The sequence below is a fragment of the Mustela nivalis genome (assembly GCF_964662115.1).
Source record: "Mustela nivalis genome assembly, chromosome: 18".
Lineage (NCBI taxonomy): Eukaryota > Metazoa > Chordata > Mammalia > Carnivora > Mustelidae > Mustela > Mustela nivalis.
The window spans coordinates 54,329,123-54,348,319 of NC_139037.1; the positions used below are offsets into that span (position 1 = coordinate 54,329,123).

The following is a 19,197-nucleotide window of genomic DNA, read 5'->3' on the forward strand; positions in this document are numbered from 1 at the left end:
AGTAAGTGCCCCATTTATATTTGTGGGATGAATAACACCTGCAACCCCACAGGGGCCAGCACAGTGCCCCGCCCACAAGTGGCTTCAGCAAATATTTTTTTTGCCTAGTGAAAGCCCGGGTCTCTTCAGCCACTGAAAATTCTTTTGTCCTTCAATGGGCTCCAACTCACCTTGTACAGGGAGAGGATACCAAGGCTGTCAGCCTCTTCTGCAATCAACCCCCCCTGCAGAACCCAGTCACATCACCCTGAACCTTCCATCAGCCTAGTAAGCGGCACAAGGTTCAGAGGGCTGGAGTCAATGAAGACCCTAACAGCCCATCCCCAGTATATACCCTGGAATCACTCTGGCTCAGGGCAGATTTCTATTCATACTTTATTTTTCTGTTTTTGTCTTTTTTTAGTTTTTATTAAATAAATGGAACAGAGGGGGGGGGCCTGTGGTTTCTCAGCAGGTAGGGGAGAGCCACAGGCCCCCCAATCCTTCTGCTCAAGGTGCACTGCGCAGTGAGCTTGAGGTGTAAGCTGGGTGGGGAGGGCAGCTGGTAGTGCTAGGAGAGTCAGAGGTTGGGATCTATGACCCATCCAGCCCTCCCAGGAAGACTCAGTGGGTAGGGAGGGAGCCTCCTGGAGCCTCACTGGGGCTCACCTGAGGGCTGAGGGCTGGTGGGGCCAGGACTTATGCTCTAGGCCACAAGGTGGGCCCCCAGGCCTGGCCCCTTCCCACTCCAGGAGGAGGAAGGGGTAACAATGTCCATTCGTTGGAAGGTACAGGGCTGTGGGGCAGGAAGGCCGGGCCCCTCACTCATGGACGTCCCAGATCTCAGACAGCAGAGGCGGCAGCTTCTTGTCTTGGAGCCGCAGGGCAAAGACCTGCTCTGAGTGCACAGAACTCAGAGTGCGCAGGCTCACGAGCTTCATCAGCATCCGTGGAAAGCGCAGCTGGTCCTGCAGGGGGACAGGAGGAAGGTGGGTGCTGGCCAGGCTCCTGCCCTTCGAGGCTCTGGTCAGCCCGCCTGGACCACCAAGAGGTCCTCCCTCCCTGGGGTGAGCCAGGACAGCAGTGCGGGGACCACTCCCTCCAACCCCTATGCCTACACCAGGCCTGGCTTCTTGGGCCAGGGACCCAAGGCCTGAGGACAGACTCTGCAGAGAGGACATCAGCTGGAGCTCGGAGGGCTGCCAGGGGAGCCAGAGCTCAAAAGAGGAAACAAGACCTCAGCCCCAGGCTGACTCCGCGTGGGTGTGGACTTCCTGCCCCTGCTAGGGCCTTGGGAGGGGCTGGGCTATGGGGAGCTCTAGGAGCTGTGTACCTGTGGCCTCTTGATGCGCGTGTAGGAGAGCAGTGCCTCAACATAGGGTTGTTGCAGGGCCTCGACGCGGCTCGGCTCCTGTACGTTGGGCCGGTCAGCGGAGAAGATGTTGATGGCGATGAGGAGGGCATACTCAGCGTCATCCAGGCCCAGCCGCCGCATGGCCCGTGAGAACTCAAAGATGGGGTTGATGAACTCCACCTGCAGGCCTGTGGGGGCAGGAGGCCTGGCCCGATAAGCTCCTCCAGCCCCAAACTGGCCCCACGCCCAGGCCCTAACATTGCTCAGTCAGCAGGATGAGGTAAACAGCAATAATTCTAGTGTTCTGGTCACGTCTGTTCACCTGGGTCCCTGCTGCCCAGATGAGCGCCTGGCACATGGTAAGTGTGCCCTAACCGTGCCTGAATAAATGAACAAGTAAGAAGAGTGAACATTTACTCAGTATTTCCTACTACCGCATCCTACCTTCCCTATACCTAGATTTTAAACCTAGGTCACACCACCTTAGCCTGCGGTGGCTCCCATGGCTTAGAGTAAAGCCTGAGCTCATTCCATTCATTCAGTCATCAAGCTTCATCAAGCACCACTATGTGCCAGGTCCCGGGGAAGAGCTGTTTCCAAGACAAAGCCTCCCCTCCTGTGGTACTTGCACTTGTGGGGTATGGGGACAGACGACAGGCATTCATGTAAGCAAACTGTCACCATCCAGCCTGTCAGAGGGATGGGTGCTGGTGGACCAAGGTTAACGCACAGAAGGGTAATGGGGGCATCGAGAACCAAATCAACATGTAGACAAGGTGGCCACTGCATAGTGATGCTGTAGGAAGGCCTTACTATAGGGGGACCTTTGAGCAACAACCCGCAGGAGGGAAAGCGACGAGTCATGAGGATGTGAGAGTGTCCCAGGTGGGTGCCACCTGTCTGCTCTGCCCAGGATCAGGCAGCCTTCTGGGCCTCGAGACTTTCGACATTGAACCTACAAAGCTCCCACACGAGCCAGGATGAGCTGGTCACAAAAATGCTGACCGAGGAACCAGCAGCTACAGATTCCCCGAAGTGGGAGCACAGCTGGTGGGTGCAAACAAGAGGGAGGAAGCCAGTCTGGTGGGAGGAGGGTGAGTAATGGGATATGAGCATGGAGAGGCCCCTCCAGGGCCTGTGGGCCATAGCAAGGACTCTGGCTTGTCTCCCAGCAAGACAGGAGCCATGCAGGGTACTGAGCAGAGAATAGACATGCGCTGACTTAGTATGAACAGGAGCTTTCTGACCACTGTGTGAACTGACATATTCGGACAACCCAGTGAGGGGACCCGGGAATGTTCCAGGAGACACGTTGGACAGTGGCAGAGCATGGAGAGAAGTGGCAGGACCCCAACTTTCTCTCCAGCCCCATCTCCCTGTGCTCCAGATGCCTTGGCCTCCCTGTAGTTCCAGCTCTTCCCTCACCTCAGAGCCTTTGTACATGCTCAGCCCCCTACCAGAAACATTCTACCCACCCAGTGCTCCCCCGTCAAACTCATACTCCGAGATAGCCAGGGCTTAGAAGGGAAGAAGATGGGGTTAGGAACACAGTGTGGGAGTACAGACAAGTGCCCCAGGAAGAAATGATAGAAGAGAGCTGGACTTACAAAGCTGAGACTGAAGAAACACAGCTTTTTTGTATGTGGGGTTCCCTGGTGGGCAATGCTACTCCCCAACTCCCTTTTCCTAAGCGATGTATCTCACCCCTCAGGTCTCAGTTTAACTGCACTTCCTCCAGAAGCCCACTGCCTAAGTCATCCCCAGAGAAGTGTTCTCAGAGGGGAGGGACCAGGACTGCCCTGTACAGTTGGGTAGGTTGCATACTTCACAATGGACTGAGCTCCAGCCTCCCTGCAGGTTTTGGGAGGAGGGAGTGTCTTCTCTTAATTCCTACTGAAATGCCCTATGTGACAGCAGACTCCTCTGCCTCATTCACACGGCATCCCAGTGCAAGGACATCACACTCAGAACATATACCCTTATCTCAACATGAGGCTGGCTCACCCAGCTTTGGAAATAAAGGAATGGAGGCTCAGACAAGAATGAGGTGGCCTGGGATCTCCTACCAGTAAGGGTCCAATAGGGGTCCAGCAGGGGCACCAGCCCTGCATCCTCCCATCCCACTCTCTGCCGTACCTGCACGGTGGAAGTCATCCTTGCTATAGGTGAAGTCCTTCAGGAAAGTGATGCACTCCGTCTCATGGTTGTAGCGTCTGGCTGTCTCTAGCAGCATGATCTGGGGGCAATAGGGAGAGGAGTAGGCAGGGGAAGGGGCTCCTGGAGTCCCTATGACCCTTTAGTCACTGGTCTCTGCTCTCTCGGCCTGTGGGGGGACCTACTCTTGCCAGAATCATCCTTCACCCCTCTGCCTCTGCCTGTCCCTTCAGCCACTCCAGCCTGCTGCAGTCAGCGTGTCAGTCACTCAGGCTCTCTCCCCACAAGGTTTGGTGCCCACAACACCCTTCCTCCACTTAGGATACCCTCCCCAGATGGTTACGAGGCATGAGGACAGGCACTGCCTGTTTTGTTCACTGCCACATACCCATCCCTTGGAATGGAGCCTGGTCTATGCTAGGAACTCAAACCTTATTTGTTACAGTTGTTTTGGTTTAAATGTCAACTCTGGAGAACCTGGGTGGCTCAGTGGATTAAGCCTCTGCCTTCGGCTCATGTCATGATCTCAGGATCCTGGGATCGAGCCCTGCATCGGGCTCTCTGCTAGGTGGGGAGCCTGCTTCCCCCTTTCTCTCTGGCTGCCTCTCTGCCTACTTGTGATTTCTCTCTCTGTGTCAAATAAATAAATGAAATCTTAAAAAAAAAAAAAAAAAAAGGTCAACTCTCCCGAACAGCCTTACCAGGACCACATTCTCTAAAGTGCAGCATTCTAGCCCAATCCTCAATTTTTCTCAGCCTCAACCCATTCCCTTTTTCTCCTTGGCCCCTGGGAGGCTCTGATGATCTGTTTAGTATTTTTGCATCCCCCTACAAGGATCCTCCTCACAACGGTAACAATTAGAGAAATCTGGCTCATCACTATGCTCCCAACAGTTGTCCTGGGATTCCCTGTGGGCAGGAATAAAGGGCCTTGTAGAGGATGGGCAGGCTGCCCATTACCTCAATGGTAGATGCCTTCAGGAGGGCGATCTGGTCCTCACGGCCCAGTTGCAGGAAGCCAGGCACCTGTTTGGCGAAATCCACAATCTCCTGGACTGAGATGATGGCTAACTCCGTGAAGTGGGCAAAACGCTGCTGGCGGGCATCGCGGGACTGGGGGTCTGCACCCAGGGGCCAGGGCTGGGGACACAGGGGCCAGGATCACTATCAGGCCTCCTCCCTTGAGCCCAAACCCATGGGGACACCTTGAGGCAAAGACTGCGCCCTAGGGGACCCTCTTCTCCAAGGCCCTGCCCTCTGGAGCCTTGATCCCTCCCATGCGCAGGGCCTCAGCCCTGCTGGCTTTACCCCACCGGGCTCATCACCCCTCAAGGCTGTAGGGGGGGCGGGCAGTACCGTGACTTTGGGCTGGTCAGAGAAGGAGCGTTTGTTACACTGCAGTTGAGCGGCCACCAGTTGCTGGATCATGAGTTCCTGAGCAGCGGTCAACTGAACACCCTCGCCTTCTCCAGAGCCTTGGCCACCTCCGTCAGACCCTCCAGGAGAGGCCCCAGGCCCAGAGGTTGAGCTGCTGCCACCCGCCGGCCCTACCGGGGACTGCTGCTGCTGCTGCTGCTGCTGCTGCTTCCGAATCTTCTTCTTCCGTATCTGTTCTTCTGAGAGGACGCCTATTCAGGAGATACAGGCCTCAGTGGAGGCCCCCAGGGCTGGGCAGGGGCCAGAAGGGCCAGAGGGCCCGCTCCCCCCGCCCCCAACACTCACACTGCTCCCTCATCCCGGCCTCCTTGCATTTGCGCAGCCGGCACTGCTGGCACTTGCGCCGCATGAAGGCGTCCATCTGGCAGGTCCCGCCGCCCCGGCAGGCATAGCGCCGGGCCCCGCCTCGGACCACACTGCGTCGGAAGAAGCCCTTGCAGCCTTCGCAGCTGAGCACGTTGTAGTGGAAGCCGGAGGCTTTGTCCCCGCACACGCGGCACAGCTCGTGGCCCAGCATCTTCGGAGCCGGGCCCTTCTTTCGCTTGCGCTCCGGCTCCTCTGCAGGGTCTGGAACGACTGGGGTGAGGTGGATGGAAGCCATGAGAGACGGAGCCCCACAGAAACAGCAGCCAGAGTCACCCCCACAAGAGAGAAGAAACAAAGAGCCAGAGCACAGAGAGTGATCCAGGGAGACAGCAATTCAGAAGAAAAGGTGTGTGTGTCAGTGAACCCCAAAAAACAGAAGACAATAAGAGGTATCAAGTAGGAAAAAAATACACTCACAGGACAAAAAAAAAGTGGCAAATAGGTATGGAAGAAAAAAATCAGAAATTGGGAGCCTCCCATCCTCATCTCTGATCTTTCTCCCTTCCTAGATCCCTTCCCGAATCCCCCATAAACTCCCAGCCACTGCCCCTGAGCCCTATCTCACCCACGCTGCAGGCTGAGCGGGCCCAATCACTGCCCGGGACATCAGGGTCTGGACCCGCAGGCCACAGTTCAGGACCCTCCTCCTTTATAGCTGGTGAAGAAGAGGGGGCGCTGGGTTGAGACGGGCCATTTCCTGGGAGAGGGAAGCACAGTGAGTTTCTCCTGACTAGTGTGCAACGGGAGTGGGAACTGGGCCTGGAAAGAGGTCACTCACCAAGCAAGGGAGTGTCCAGGGAACTGGCGGTGGGAGTGGACATGGTGGAGTCACGGAGCAACCTGCAGGTAACAGGAGGACTTGTGGGGCCAGGGAGGGTCAGGTGAGGCCCGTCCCCCCCATCTTGATGGGGCACTTCTTTCTTCCCATCCTTCCAGACTCCTCCCTTACTGCATGCAGAACGCACCCCTAATCCCGGCCAGCGTATAAAGCCTCTCCGGTTCTGACAGAGCCCACCCCCTACTGGTCCAAGTCCGTGCAGGGTCTCAAGATGGGCTCTCACTAGACTCCGCCCCTCCCCTAGGCCCCACCCACCCTATTTCCCGCCCACTCCCTCTTTCCAGGTACGGCCTCAGTCGTGCTCCACCCTCACTTCCTCCACCCCACCAAGTTTTATCTTACCTACTCTTACTCCCCACTTCTGCGGAAGAAGCACCCCCAACTTCACTCTGACTCCACCCGCTCCCCATGCTCCGCCCCCATCTTTTCCTCCTAGGTCCCGCCCAACCCTTCCAAGTCCCACCCTCACTCTACCCATAATGCTCCGCCCACCCCCTTTGCCCCGCCTAGCCGGTACCCCTCCTTCCAGGTCCCGCCCCATCTCCCATTATGCCCCGCCTCCACATCCTCCCATCACGCTCCGCCCCCACACCTCGCTCCAGGTCCCGCCCCTCTCCGAACACCAGTGGGGGGCGGGGCTCATGGCTGCGCGCGAGGGTCTTGTGGGCGGCCTCTCGCGGGGTCTCCTACTCCCGTTGCCCTGGAAACAACCGGAGACAGCGCGAGCTACAGAAGGGAGCGGGGGGAAAGGAGAGAAAGGGGGCTGAGCGGAGCGGCGCAGGGAACGCCGGGAAGCCCCGGGCCCGGGGAGCCTCCCGCGTCTCCCCCACACTCTAGTGCACCTGCCTCTGTCCCCTTCCTCTGCTTCTCCTTCTCTGTATCCTTTGGCACGCCGCCGCTTCTCGGATCCCCTCAAAAGTAACTTCGCCACTTCTTCCGGCAACCCCGCCGTGCGTCACTTTAGGAAAGGGGCGGGTAGCCAGGAGTGACGGACTTCCGGCCCCCTTAGGACTAGCCAAATCGGCTGCCCCGCACGGAAATTGTGTGCTCACCGGAAGTTTACCGTCAGGGGTAGCTCCACTGAGGTCTGGCAGAAGAGTTCCGGACCAGTTCGATGGAGCGCCTTGCGGCCGGGGGGCGTGGCCAATCCCTAATCTTCGGTCCAGAAGCTGGGAGGGTTTAACTCATCCCTGTGCTTCTCTGGGCTGCGGGCCAAGGGTATACTGGGTGTAAATCTCCCGACCTTTAGCTCCTTTTTGCACACGTTTGACTTGAGGCATGTTTGTCTTTTTTTGGTTGTTAACAAGTTTCTTGATTTTAGAGGCGCTTTGGTTATTGATTTTAAATAAACTGATTTACAAACCTAGACCCAGGAAAAATATATTTAAAAAATAACTTGTTGATGTAAGGGCCTACTTAGCCAGAGCAAGCCATTTTGTTGTTTATGCAGTAAACTTAGATTGACCCTGCTCCCCCAGAGGAACTTACTTAGAAACAAATCTGGGAAACCAATAAAATATGACTGACCAGCCCCTGATAACAGAGCCCATATACCAGGACATGTCAGATCAGGGGGAGGTAACAGAGCCCAGAATACAAGGATGAGTCAAGCCAGGTGGATACATCCAATCAGGAAAACACCTCCCTAACCACCCAAGAATGTGGGCCCTGCCTTTTGGACGCCATTTCTGACCAGAGTGATAGGCTAGTTCAAATAGCTACTATAGGGTGAATTGTAATTCAGTTGGCCACCTATGTGTGGCCAGGCGCGACCACATGGCCTTTGCTCTATAAAAGTTTGTCTGTGAGGCTGGGAGGGGTCACCTCTTTGCAAGAGTTGGCCTGGCCGGTCAGTTTGATTCTCGATGCTTGGCGTGAAATAAAGCTTTGCTTGACCTTCACTTTGTATCAGTCTCGCTCCTTTGACCATGGACCCAACAGCTGATAAAAAGTACTAAGGAAAAAAAAAAGTATAGCCTTCTCATGCCAAAATGATAAAAATAATAGCTTTTAAAGAAAATCCACAGGGGTGCCTGGGTGGCTCAGTGGGTTAAGCTGCTGCCTTTGGCTCAGGTCATGATCTCAGGTTCCTGGGATCGAGTCCCACGTCGGGCTCTCTGCTCAGCAGGGAGCCTGCTTCCCTCTCTCTCTCTCTGCCTGCCTCTCAGTGTACTTGTAATTTCTCTCTGTCAAATAAATAAATAAAATCTTAAAAAAAAAAAAAAAAAAAAGAAAATCCACAGTACTTGATTAGGTAGAAGGAAACTGTCCTGAAGTCTTTCCTTGATGATGATCAGATCTATATGGAACGTATATCCATTCCTTTAAGAAGCTGGAATTTTTAAATAAAATCTTAAAAAAAAAAAAAGGGGCGCCTGGGTGGCTCAGTGGTTTGGGCTGCTGCCTTTGGCTCGGGTCATGATCTCAGGGTCCTGGGATCGAGCCCCGCATCGGGCTCCCTGCTCCGCAGGAAGCCTGCTTCCCTCTCTCTCTCTGCCTGCCTCTCTGCCTACTTGTGATCTCCGTCTTTCAAATAAATAAATAAAATCTTAAAAAAAAAAAAGAAGCTGGAATTTTTTTTTTTTTTAAGATTTGATTTATTTATTGGACACAGAGAGAGAGATCAAGAGAACACAAGCAGAGAGAGCAGGAGAGAGAGAAGCAAGCTCCTTGCTAAGCAAGGACCCTGATGTGGGACTCAATCATAAGACCCCGGGACCAAGACCTGAGCGGAAAGCAGACTGTTAACGGACTGAGACACCCAGGCGCCCTTACCAGTACTTGTTTTTATATCTTTTTGACTATAGCCGTTCCAGTAGGTGATATTTCACTGTTGTGATATTTCATTGTTGTTTTAATTTTTTTTAAGATTTTATTTATTTATTTGAGAGAGAGACAGTGAGAGAGAGCATGAGCGAGGAGAAGGTCAGAGAGCGAAGCAGACTCCCCATGGAGCTGGGAGCCTGATGTGGGACTCGATCTCGGGACTCCAGGATCATGACCTGAGCCGAAGGCAGTCGTCCAACCAAGTGAGCCACCCAGGCGTCCCTTCATTGTTGTTTTAATTTGTACTTCTTTGGTGACCAATTCTATTTCTTTTTCTCACAGATACTTTGCAATGTGTAATTCTGCCTTTACTATTCTTCTTTTAAAGATTTATTTATCTATTTATTTATTTGAGAAAGAGAGAGAGACGGAGCTGGGATAGGGGCAGAGGGAGAGAGAAACTCAAGCCCATGGCCACTGAGCTTAGAGCCTAGTGCAAGGGTGGATCCCATGATCCTGACATCAGACCTAAGCTGAAACCAAGACTGGGATGCTTAACCCACTGAGCCACCCTAGCGCCCCTACCTTTACTATTCTGAAGGGGAACCCGAAGATAATATAGCTGAACTATGTCCCCATAACAAAATACCATTTGCTTCACCAACTGCAGCACAAAAGATGTATAAAGAGAAGCTAATGTGTAATAAAGTGATACCCACTTCAACATAGACACACAAGAGATACAGAGCCAGATCTTATTTCAAAAGATAGAATTATTGTACATTTGAAAGCGACAGAGCAGTCTGACACAGGAGGGCTCAGGCAGCACTGTCATGTGCAACACAATTTTTCCAAGATTGTGGTCAAATATTAAAAGAAAGCAGGGTCAAATTGTGGTCAAATATTTTTAAAAAGACCAGGTTGGAGGCAGCAGAGTGAGATGGGAATGGGGGGAGGGTGCGAGACAAGACCGTACCTGAAGGCTGTGGGATCAGGAGGCCTTGCAGGTCAGATGTGTCCAACATTGGCTCAGCGCTCAGAAAACCGTTCCCTTACCCTGGGTGACCCCAGCGGACTACATTTCCCAACATATTCTCGCAGACGGTGCAACCACGTGATGAATTCTGGCCAATGGAACATGACCAAAAGTAATAAGCGATTTGAATGAAAGCCTGTCTGGCCTGAGGCCAAGGTGTCTGAAACTTCAACACGGAGGTTCAAATCCGCCCCCCCCCCACCCCTGCCCAGCACACCGGGACCATTCCCTCCCCTATCCCTACTCCTCAGTTTTCACCTTCTGTGCAGTGTGGATCGTAATCCCCCTCTTACAGGATTGCTAGGCTATGACTTAAAAATATCTGCAATTCTTTACCCTGAGTTTTCTGGTGGGATTGTGTTATACTGAATGCAGAGTCCCAAAAAAGCTACCTTGGGCAGGGGGTCGCCGAAGACGAAGCGTTTACTCTTTTTCTTTTATAATGAAGGGGAGGATAGAAAGACTCTGATGTTTCAAGAAACTGGAAAGGTGCAATTTAAAAATTAAAAGCAAAAAAATTTTTTTTAAACTACTTCTTTGGGCCAGGTGCTTAACAAATGCTTGCCTAACTCAGTTGGAAGAGCATGTGACTCTTGGTCTCCTGGTTGGGAGTTCGAGCCCCACTTTGGATGTAGAGATGACTTAAAAATAAAAATATTAAAAAACACTGGGACGCCTGGGTGGCTCAGTTGGTTAAGCGGCTGCCTTCGGCTCAGGTCCTGATCCCAGCGTCCTGGGATCGAGTCCCACATCGGGCTCCTTGCTCAGCAGGGAGCCTGCTTCTCCCTCTGCCTCTCCAGGCCTCTCTGCCTGTGCTCGCTCGCTCTCTCTCTTCCTCTATCCCTGACAAATAAATAAATAAAATCTTAAATATATATATATTAAAAAACACAAAATGCCAGGGTACCTGGGTGCCTCTGTTAGTTAAGCGTCGGACTCTTGATTTCAGCTCAGGTCATGGTCTCAGAGTGTGGAATCGAGCCCTGCTTGATCTGGGGCTCTGAGTTCAGTGGGGAGCCTGCTTCTTCTCTTTCCTTATGCTCCTCCCCCTGTTTACCTAAGCTCTCTCTCTCTGTCTAAAATGAATAAATAAGCCTTTTTTAAAAAAAATGCCTGTTGGGGGCCTCCTGGGTGGCTCAGTCCCTAAGCATCTGCCCAGGGTACTGGGATCTAGCCCCGCATCCGGCTCCTTGCTCCATAGAAAGTAGGTTTCTCCCTCTCCTACTCCCCCTTCTTGTGCTCCCTCTCTCACTGTGTCTCTCTGTCAAATAAACAAAATCTTAAAAAATAATGCCTGTTGGATTATAGTAAATTATGTCAAATTAAGAGACTGGTTTTTCAAGGGGAGCCTACATGGCTCAGTCCGTTAAGCTTTTGGCTCAGGCCATGATCTCAGGGGTTGTGAGAGTTGTCTCTCTCCCTCAGCTCTTCCCCCATGCCTACTCTCTTGAGCTCTCTCTCAAATAAATAAATAAATAAATAAGTTTTAAAAAATTTTTAAATTGGGCTCTCTGCTCTTCCCTGTTCGACAGACAGCCTCATCTTCAGGTGCAGTGCCAGCCGCCTGCCCGAGACACGATGGTGAAGGTCGAGAGTGAATGGACTGGCAAAGTGGATATTGTCGCCATCAACGACCCTTTCATTGATCTCAACTACATAGTCTATATGTTCCAGTATGATTCTACCCACGGTAAATTCCACGGCACAGTCAAGGCTGAGAACGGGAAGCTTGTCATCAATGGGAAGTTCATCTCCATCTTCCAGGAGCGAGATCCCGCCAGCATCAAATGGGGCAATGCTGGTGCTGAGTATGTTGTGGAGTCCACTAGGGTCTTCACCATGGAGAAGGCTGGGGCTCACTTGAAGGGCGGGGCCAAGAGGGTCATCATCTCCACTCCTTCTGCTGACGCCCCCATGTTTGTGATGGGTGTGAACCATGAGAAGCATGACAACTCCCTCAAGATTGTCAGCAATGGCTCCTGTACCACCAACTGCTTGGCTCATCTGGTCAAGATCATCCATGACAACTTCGGCATCATGGAGGGACTCATGACCACCGTCCATGCCATCACTGCCACCCAGAAGACTGTGGACGGCCCCTCTGGGAAGCTGTGGCGTGACAGCTAAGGGGCTGCCCAGAACATCATCCCTGCTTCCATTGGTGCGGCCAGGGCTGTAGGCAAGGTCATCCCTGAGCTGGATGGGAAGCTCACTGGCATGGCCTTCCATGTCCCCACCTCCAACATGTCTGTCGTGGATCTGAACTGCCACCTGGAGAAAGCTGCCAAATATGATGACATCAAGAAGGTGGTGAAGCAGGAATCAGAGGGCCCCCTCAAGGGCATCCTGGAGTACCCTGAGGACCAGGTTGTCTCCTGCAACTTTAACAGTGACACCCACCCTTCTACCTTCGATGCCGAGGTTGGCATTGCTCTCAATGACCACCTTGTCAAGCTCATTTCTTGGTATGACAATGAATTTGGCTACAGCAACCAGGTGGTGGACCTTATGGTCCACATGGCTTCCAAGGAGTAAGAGCCCCCTGGACCACCAGCCCCAGCCAGAGCAAAAGGAAGAGAGAGGCCCTCAGCTGCTGGGGAATCCCTGCCCCAACTTATCCCCCAAAACACTGAGAATCTCCCAACATCCACTGTTTCCATCCCAGACTCCGTGGAGAAGGGGAGGGGCTTGGGGAGCCCTACTTTGTCATGTATCATCAATAAAGTATACTGTACCCAGCCAAAAAAATTTTTTTTTAATTTAAAATTTTTTAAATAATTTTTTTTAGAAAGAGAGAGAGCAAGAGAAAACATGCATGATGGGGTTGGGGGGAGGACAAGGACTTGATCTCAGGACCCTGAGCCCAAGGCGTCTTAACCAACTGGGCCTCCCAGGTGCCCCAATATATATATATATATATATATATTTTTTTTTTTAAAGAAAGAGACTGGTTCTTCACGATTACAAAAAAGCTCTGAATTTTATCGTTAATGTAAAAATGTGTGTAGACTCCACCATTTTTATAGCATGTATACTAACTTTTTAAGACTTTCAGAAAATGTACATTGAAATTGATGTGAAAAAAAATTGAAACTGTATTATTGTAAGTCATGTAAAATAGACTGATTAGAAAAGTTTTTCCCCCCATAGCTAATAGAGAATAATCACAAGGCTTTTCATTTCTAGGTGTTGGAAGTATGGTTCTTAGAGTGAATAAATCAGGACTAGGACTCCCCTCCCCCCCACACAAAAAAAGAAAAGAAAAGGTACTCGTGAGGTGGGTAGGGACAGACTGATCTTGGCTGGGGAAATAGGCCCACACCACCATCATGTGGCCGTTTTCGGAATTTGCAGGCAGCACCTTTCAGAAATCACTTGGGGGGGCGCCTGGGTGGCTCAGTGGGTTAAAGCCTCTGCCTTAGGCTTGCTCGGGTCATGATCCCAGGGTCCTGGAATCGAGCCCCGAGTCGGGCTCTCTGCTCAGTGGGGAACCTGCTTCCTCCTCTCTCTCTTTCTGCCTACTTGTGGTCTCTGCTGCTGCTGCCCCTCGGAACAATTTGTTACTTAAACTGTAACCCCTGGAGGATTTTACTAGTTGCCAAGTACATTTAGATATGGCCTTAAGAAACACTGATACTGACAACAGGTCTTTGGGGAGAAGGACGATGTACGACCATGAAGCTGGGCCTGCTTCAGGGAAGCCGAGCACCCGGGAACGCCCGGTCAGCTCAGGGTGGAACGAAAACCGCCTGCTTTCCTTTTTCGTGATGGCTCCTTTCTCTTCCCAGAAGTGCTTGTTGTTAGTTACAAGAGTCCTTTGAATGTGCTTGGTTAACTATAAACATTACCCTCCTCCTTGCTGGCCTGCAAGACGTGACTAACGTGTGACCTTCATCAATCCTTCTGTTGGCTATTGTTTTCTATCTAATAAAAGTGAAACTGTGGAGATGCTCGTGGCAGCAGTCCTTTTCGACTGTTGTCCCCTGCTCCCAGTCTTTTGCAGCTGACTTGTTTGTGTCACTCTGCCTGTCAAATAAATAAATAAAATCTTTTTAAAAAGAAAAGAAAAGAAAAAACAGAAATCCCTTGGGGCAAGTAAGAATTAGGACAGGAGGCAGAATCCGGGTGAGGAGATTCTGAGGGGTCCAGACTGAATATTCCAGCTGCCAAGACAGAGGAGGGGGAGATGTGGTAAGATTTCTTGTGGAGAAACTGACTCTCCCTCCTCTGTGTCAGGGATATCCCCTAAAGCAGTGGTGCTCAAAGTGGGTTGTTGGAAATATTTACATGAGCATTTACTGGATGCTGGAAACTGTCCTAGGTGCTGGAGACACCGTGGTAAATGAAACCAAGATGCCTGCCCTCATGGAGATTAGGTTATAATGGGGAAACAGGCATTCAATGTGATAACAGAATTACCAGTATAGATAGTATCAGTGATCCTAAGATACACATAGCTTACAATTGATGACATCTTAGACTCAATTAAATATTCAAAGGGGTTGAGGGCTATGAAAAAAGAATAGGTCAATTTCCAATCTTCCAAGGAGATTGGAAATTTGGGAAGAGGATGATTGCCACATTCAATAGGGTGTTCAAGATAGACTTTGCTAAGAAGGTGATACTTGGGTAAAGATTTGAAGGAGGAAAGGGGTTGAATAGGGTTTTTCTGGAGGGAAAACACTCAGGCAGAACAGATGGTGCAAAGGCCCTGAAGTAGGAGTGTGTCTGGGTTTTCTGTGGAACAAAAAGGATGCCAATGTTGCTAGATTGAAAGAGCAAGGGGGAGTGAGGAGAGATAATTGTCAGAGAGGGAATGAGGCCAAAATCGTAAAAGGCCTTTCCTTCTTTTTTCATTTTATTTATTATTTATTTATTTATTTGAAAGAGAGACAGCATGAGTGGGGGTAGCAGAGCCCCATGTGGGGCTCAATCCCAGGATCAAGAGCTGAGCCTAAGGCAGATGCTTAACCAATAGAGCCACCCAGTCTCCCCACAAAGGGCCTCTCAATTCCATGATGCATTGGTACCTCTGATCCTTCGAGCCTACCCTTTTTTTCTTAATCACCTCATCTCCTCTCATGTCCTCTCTCCCTGTCTTAGATTCTAAGGACAAGCACCACAGTCATGTCCTTGCACACATGACATCAACTTCTTTGCTCTTTCTCCCTCCAGCACACCTGCCTGGCCAAACCCCAGCCCTGGTTAAAATGGACTCTGCCTTTTCTGTGCCTGCTCCCACCCAGCTGAGCTTGCAAGTGGACACATTTGAGCTGTGTGACAGCAAAGCTCAAGTGACCATTCATTCAGAACTGATCTGCAAGGCCTCTTTGGCTCTGTTCTCCATTCTCTAAGAAATCGTGTTCTCACCTTCTCTCTCAAAACCTCCAGCGTCCCTCCCCCTCTTTGCTCTCACTTCTTCTTTTGCTGAGAAAACAGAAGCCACCAAAAGAAAACTTCCCAATGCTTACCCCAGGGCCACTGTTAGCTCACCTACAGAAGTACATACAGTGCTGTCCCTCCCATGACCATGACCATGTTTGAACACCTCCACTTGGGCTCTGAATCCCTTCCCCTCTCCCTACTCAGAACATTCCCTCTTGCAATGTTTCCTTCTCTCTCTTGCATCATTGTTTGTACACCCCTGGAGCTCTTGTTCCTTTAGGATTCCCCTTCATCAAATGCCCACACTTCCTCATGGTGCTGTTGAGAATACTTCCTGAAACTTGTGGATCTTAGACCCACTTCTCTGCTTCCCTCCTCCTCCCACTTGTAATTCCATCCGGGAGCCCCAGTGCTGGGTATTAATCTAACAAAAATAATTACATAACTATATTAAACAGGAAAGGGGAGAGTGTGTGTAAGAAGTGTGGGTAGAGGAGTACCTGGGTGGCTCAGTTGTTAAGTGTCTGCCTTTGGCTCAGGTCATGATCTCAGGGTCCTGGGATTGAGCCCTGGGTCGGGCTCCCTGCTCCTCGGGAAGTCTGCTTCTCCCTTTCCCTCTCCCCACTTCTTGTGTGCCGTCTCTCACTGTCTCTCTCTCTGTCAAATAAATAAATAGAATCTTAAAATTTTTTTTTTAATAATCAGGGAATGGGGGCACCTGGGTGACTCAGAGGGTTAAGCCTCTGCCTTTGGCTCAGGTCATGGTCTCAGGGTCCTGGGATCGGCCTGCATCAGGCTCTCTGCTTGGCAGGAAGTCTGCTTCCCACTCTCTCTCTCTGCCTGCTGCTCTGCCTGCTTGTGATCTCTCTCTCTCTCTCTCTTTCTCTCTCTGTGTGTCAAATAAATAAATAAAGTCTTTGAAATAAATAAATAAATAAATAATCAGGGGATGAATATTTCAAGAACAATGGGAGAGCTTTTTTCCCCCTTTACTTATCAGATAACATATAGCCTTATCGCTCCTGTACATTATCACATGTTCTCTGGGGAGTAATTAAGCAATATGTACCCAAATCTACAACTTTTATCCGGTCACTGCTGGAGCAATTATGGTTCTAGAAATAGTAAATGCAGGGGCGCCTGGCTGGCTCACTCGGTGGAACACGTGACTCTTGATCCTGGGATCACAAGTTTGAGCCCCATGAGCCCCACGTCGGGTATAGAGATCACTTAAAAAAAAATAGAAAATTTCATGCAGATATTATGGAATGAGTACAGAGGAAAATACATATGCAGAAGATGACCGCTGCTTTGTTTATAATATTGATAAAGGAACATAACTAACTTAGGGCAACGGGTTTATAGTATTACATTTATACTCTGGAATACTATGTAGCTTTTTTTTTTTTTTTTTTTTTTTTTTTTAGTTTGTTTGTTTTAGTAATCTCTACACCCCACATGGGGATTGAACTCAGGACCCTGAGATCAAGAGTTGCAGGCTCTTCCTACTGAGCCAGCCAGGAGCCCCTGGAATGCAATGTAGCTGTTTGAAGAATGAGACATGCTAAAAACAAACAAACAAATCATGCTGAATGCAAGGCGCGAAGGATACTGATGTCCACCACTTGCCTGGAAAGCAAGAGAAGCACAGATTGAGGAATGGACAGAACCGGGTTTCTCCACTTTGACACTACTGACCTTTGCTGGTGGGGCAGGGGCTATTCTGTGTATTGTAGGATGCTTAGCAGCTTCCCTAGCCCCTACCCAGGAGATGCCAGTAAACCCCCACCCAGTCATGACACCCCAAACATCCCCAGACTATGTCAAATCCCTGTAGGGAAAAGAGCTTCCCAGCTGAGAATAACTTAGATAAAGAGATGGAGAGATGGATAGAAATGTGGCCAAGGGATGCCTGGGTGGCTTAATCCATTGAATGTCTGCCTTTGGCTCAGGTCATGATCTCAGGGTCCTGAGATCGAACCCCGCATCAGGGAGGGGTCCTGCTTCTGCCCCTCCCTCTGCTGCTCCCCTGCTTGTGCTCTTTCACGCTCTCTGTGTCATATAAATAAATAAAATATTTAAAAAGAAACAAGAAAGAAATGTGATTAAGCAAATAAAGTAATGGTAGAATCTAGGTGGTGGGTACCTGAGTCTTCACTCTAAAAATTTTCCCATTTGGGACGCCTGGGTGGCTCAGTGGGTTAAGCGGCTGCCGTCGGCTCAGGTCATGATCCCAGCGTCCTGGGATCGAGTCCCACATCGGGCTTCTTGCTGGACGGGGAGCCTGCTTCTCCCTCTGCCTCTGCCTGCCTCTCTGTCTGCCTGTGCTCGCTCTCTCCCCCTCTCTCTCTGATAAATAAATAAAATCTTTAAAAAAAAAAATTTTCCCATCTTGGTCTATGTCCGAAATTTTTCACACTTAAGGGCTGAAGAAAAAAGGAATGAAGTAACCTATATGCTGTGTTTCCTTTTCTTTTTTTTCTGTAAGATTTTACTTTTTAAAGTAATCTCTACACCTCACATGGGGCTTGAACCCCTAGATCCAGAGTTGCATGTTCTACTGACGGAGCCAGCCGGGTATCCCACCTGGTTTTCATTTATTTGTTTGTTTGTATATTTATTTATTTTAAAGATTTTATGTATTTATTTGACAGAGATCACAAGTAGGCAGATGGCAAGCAGAGAGAGCGTGGCGGGGGCCGGGGGGGGGGCAGGCTGCTTGCTGAGCAGAGTGCTGGATGTAGGGTTCGATCCCAGGACCCTGGGATCAAGCTAATGATGTTTATAAATGCCAAGTGTTTAGGGAAGAGGAATATCGTGTTTAAAACTTATTTGAAATATATATAATAAAAACATATGGGTTGGGGCGCCTGGGTGGCTCAGTGGGTTAAAGCCTCTGCCTTCTGCTCACATCATGATCTCAGGGTCCTGAGAACCAGCCCCACATCTGGCTCTCTGCTCAGCGGGAGCCTGCTTTCCCCTCTGTCTGCCTACTTGTGATCTCTGTCTCTATCAAACAAATAAATAAAATCTTTTTTAAAAAATCAGTTAAAAAAAAACAGATGGGTTGGTAGACAAATAGAGGACTGGACTGCTGGATAGAGGTGTATCAGAGAAATGCAGCAAAATATATGACTTGTAGAATCTAGGTAGTAGATTCTTTCAACTTTGCTATTGCTTCAATATTGCTATCTTCATAATTTGTCAGGGAAAATAAATCAAGTCATAGTGCTGTGCACTTAAGATTGGTGCATTTTACTTTAGGTAAGTTACATCTACATTTTTTCTTTAAAAAAAGATTTTGCTTATTTATTTGAGAGAGAGAGCATGTGGCGGGAGGGGCAGAGGGAGAGGTAGAAGTAGACTCCAGGCTGAGCAGGGAGCCGGATGTGGGACTCCATCCTAGGATTCCCGGATCGTCACCTGAGCTGAGGGCAGATCCTTAACCGACTGAGCCACCCAGGCACCCTACCTCTAAAGTTTTTCTTAAAGTCCAAGGTATATGGTTAAGTGCAGAAAAAGAAACAGAAGTTACTGATCAATAAGTACAGTCTGCTTCTATTTACTTTAAAAAACGTGCAAGCTGATATTAATTTGCAGAGCTAAGCTAGAAAACCAAAAACATCAAATAGTTCCTCAGAAATGCTTGCAGCATCCTGATCAGGGGGCTTGGCTAACAATGCAGATTCTTGGGCTCTGTCTCAGGCCTTTGGAATCAGGATCCCTGGGAGTGGTGCCCAGGAATCTGCATTTTCAGTAGATTTTTCTGATCTTCATTTAATATTTGAGAGGCTTAGTCAGTGAAAAAGAGGGCAGGCCCAGAGACAAAGACGCTGCCAATTATTTTTATGCTCTTTCCATGGTCATGGAGCTATGGACTAT

The 19,197-nt window shown here is 50.0% G+C and overlaps 1 protein-coding gene and 1 pseudogene across 4 annotated transcripts; one reads left to right on the plus strand and one right to left on the minus strand.

Annotated features, from left to right (window-relative positions):
* Positions 1-361: 361 nt before the first annotated feature.
* Positions 362-6,854, minus strand: NR1H2 (nuclear receptor subfamily 1 group H member 2). Of its 3 annotated transcripts, none has more exons than XM_082710166.1 (9): positions 6,721-6,854; positions 6,069-6,130; positions 5,856-5,987; positions 5,210-5,491; positions 4,844-5,115; positions 4,448-4,627; positions 3,470-3,569; positions 1,313-1,521; positions 362-947 (listed from the first exon to the last, which is right to left on the minus strand). In XM_082710166.1, the coding sequence occupies exons 2-9, from the start codon at positions 6,109-6,111 to the stop codon at positions 801-803; spliced, it is 1,365 nt and encodes a 454-aa protein (XP_082566292.1). In that variant the 5' UTR covers positions 6,112-6,130; positions 6,721-6,854; the 3' UTR covers positions 362-800. The 3 variants fall into 3 exon arrangements, with proteins under 3 accessions (XP_082566292.1, XP_082566293.1, XP_082566291.1); XM_082710167.1 differs by having other exon boundaries at positions 4,448-4,513; positions 5,210-5,500; XM_082710165.1 differs by having other exon boundaries at positions 5,210-5,500.
* Positions 6,110-12,661, plus strand: LOC309853315 (glyceraldehyde-3-phosphate dehydrogenase pseudogene; annotated as a pseudogene). The gene is made up of 3 exons: positions 6,110-6,136; positions 6,565-6,641; positions 11,463-12,661. The product of its transcript is annotated as a glyceraldehyde-3-phosphate dehydrogenase pseudogene (transcript).
* Positions 12,662-19,197: the final 6,536 nt, after the last annotated feature.

Bases quoted from the DNA above. Each gene is read 5' to 3' on its own strand.
- NR1H2 (XM_082710165.1), bottom strand. From the start codon at position 6,111: ATGTCCACTCCCACCGCCAGTTCCCTGGACACTCCCTTGCTTG. The intron at 5,988-6,068 runs GTGAGTGACCTC...TCCCTCTCCCAG, and splicing joins CCTGGACACTCCCTTGCTTG to GAAATGGCCCGTCTCAACCC. The intron at 4,628-4,843 runs GTACTGCCCGCC...CTGTGTCCCCAG, and splicing joins CTGACCAGCCCAAAGTCACG to CCCTGGCCCCTGGGTGCAGA.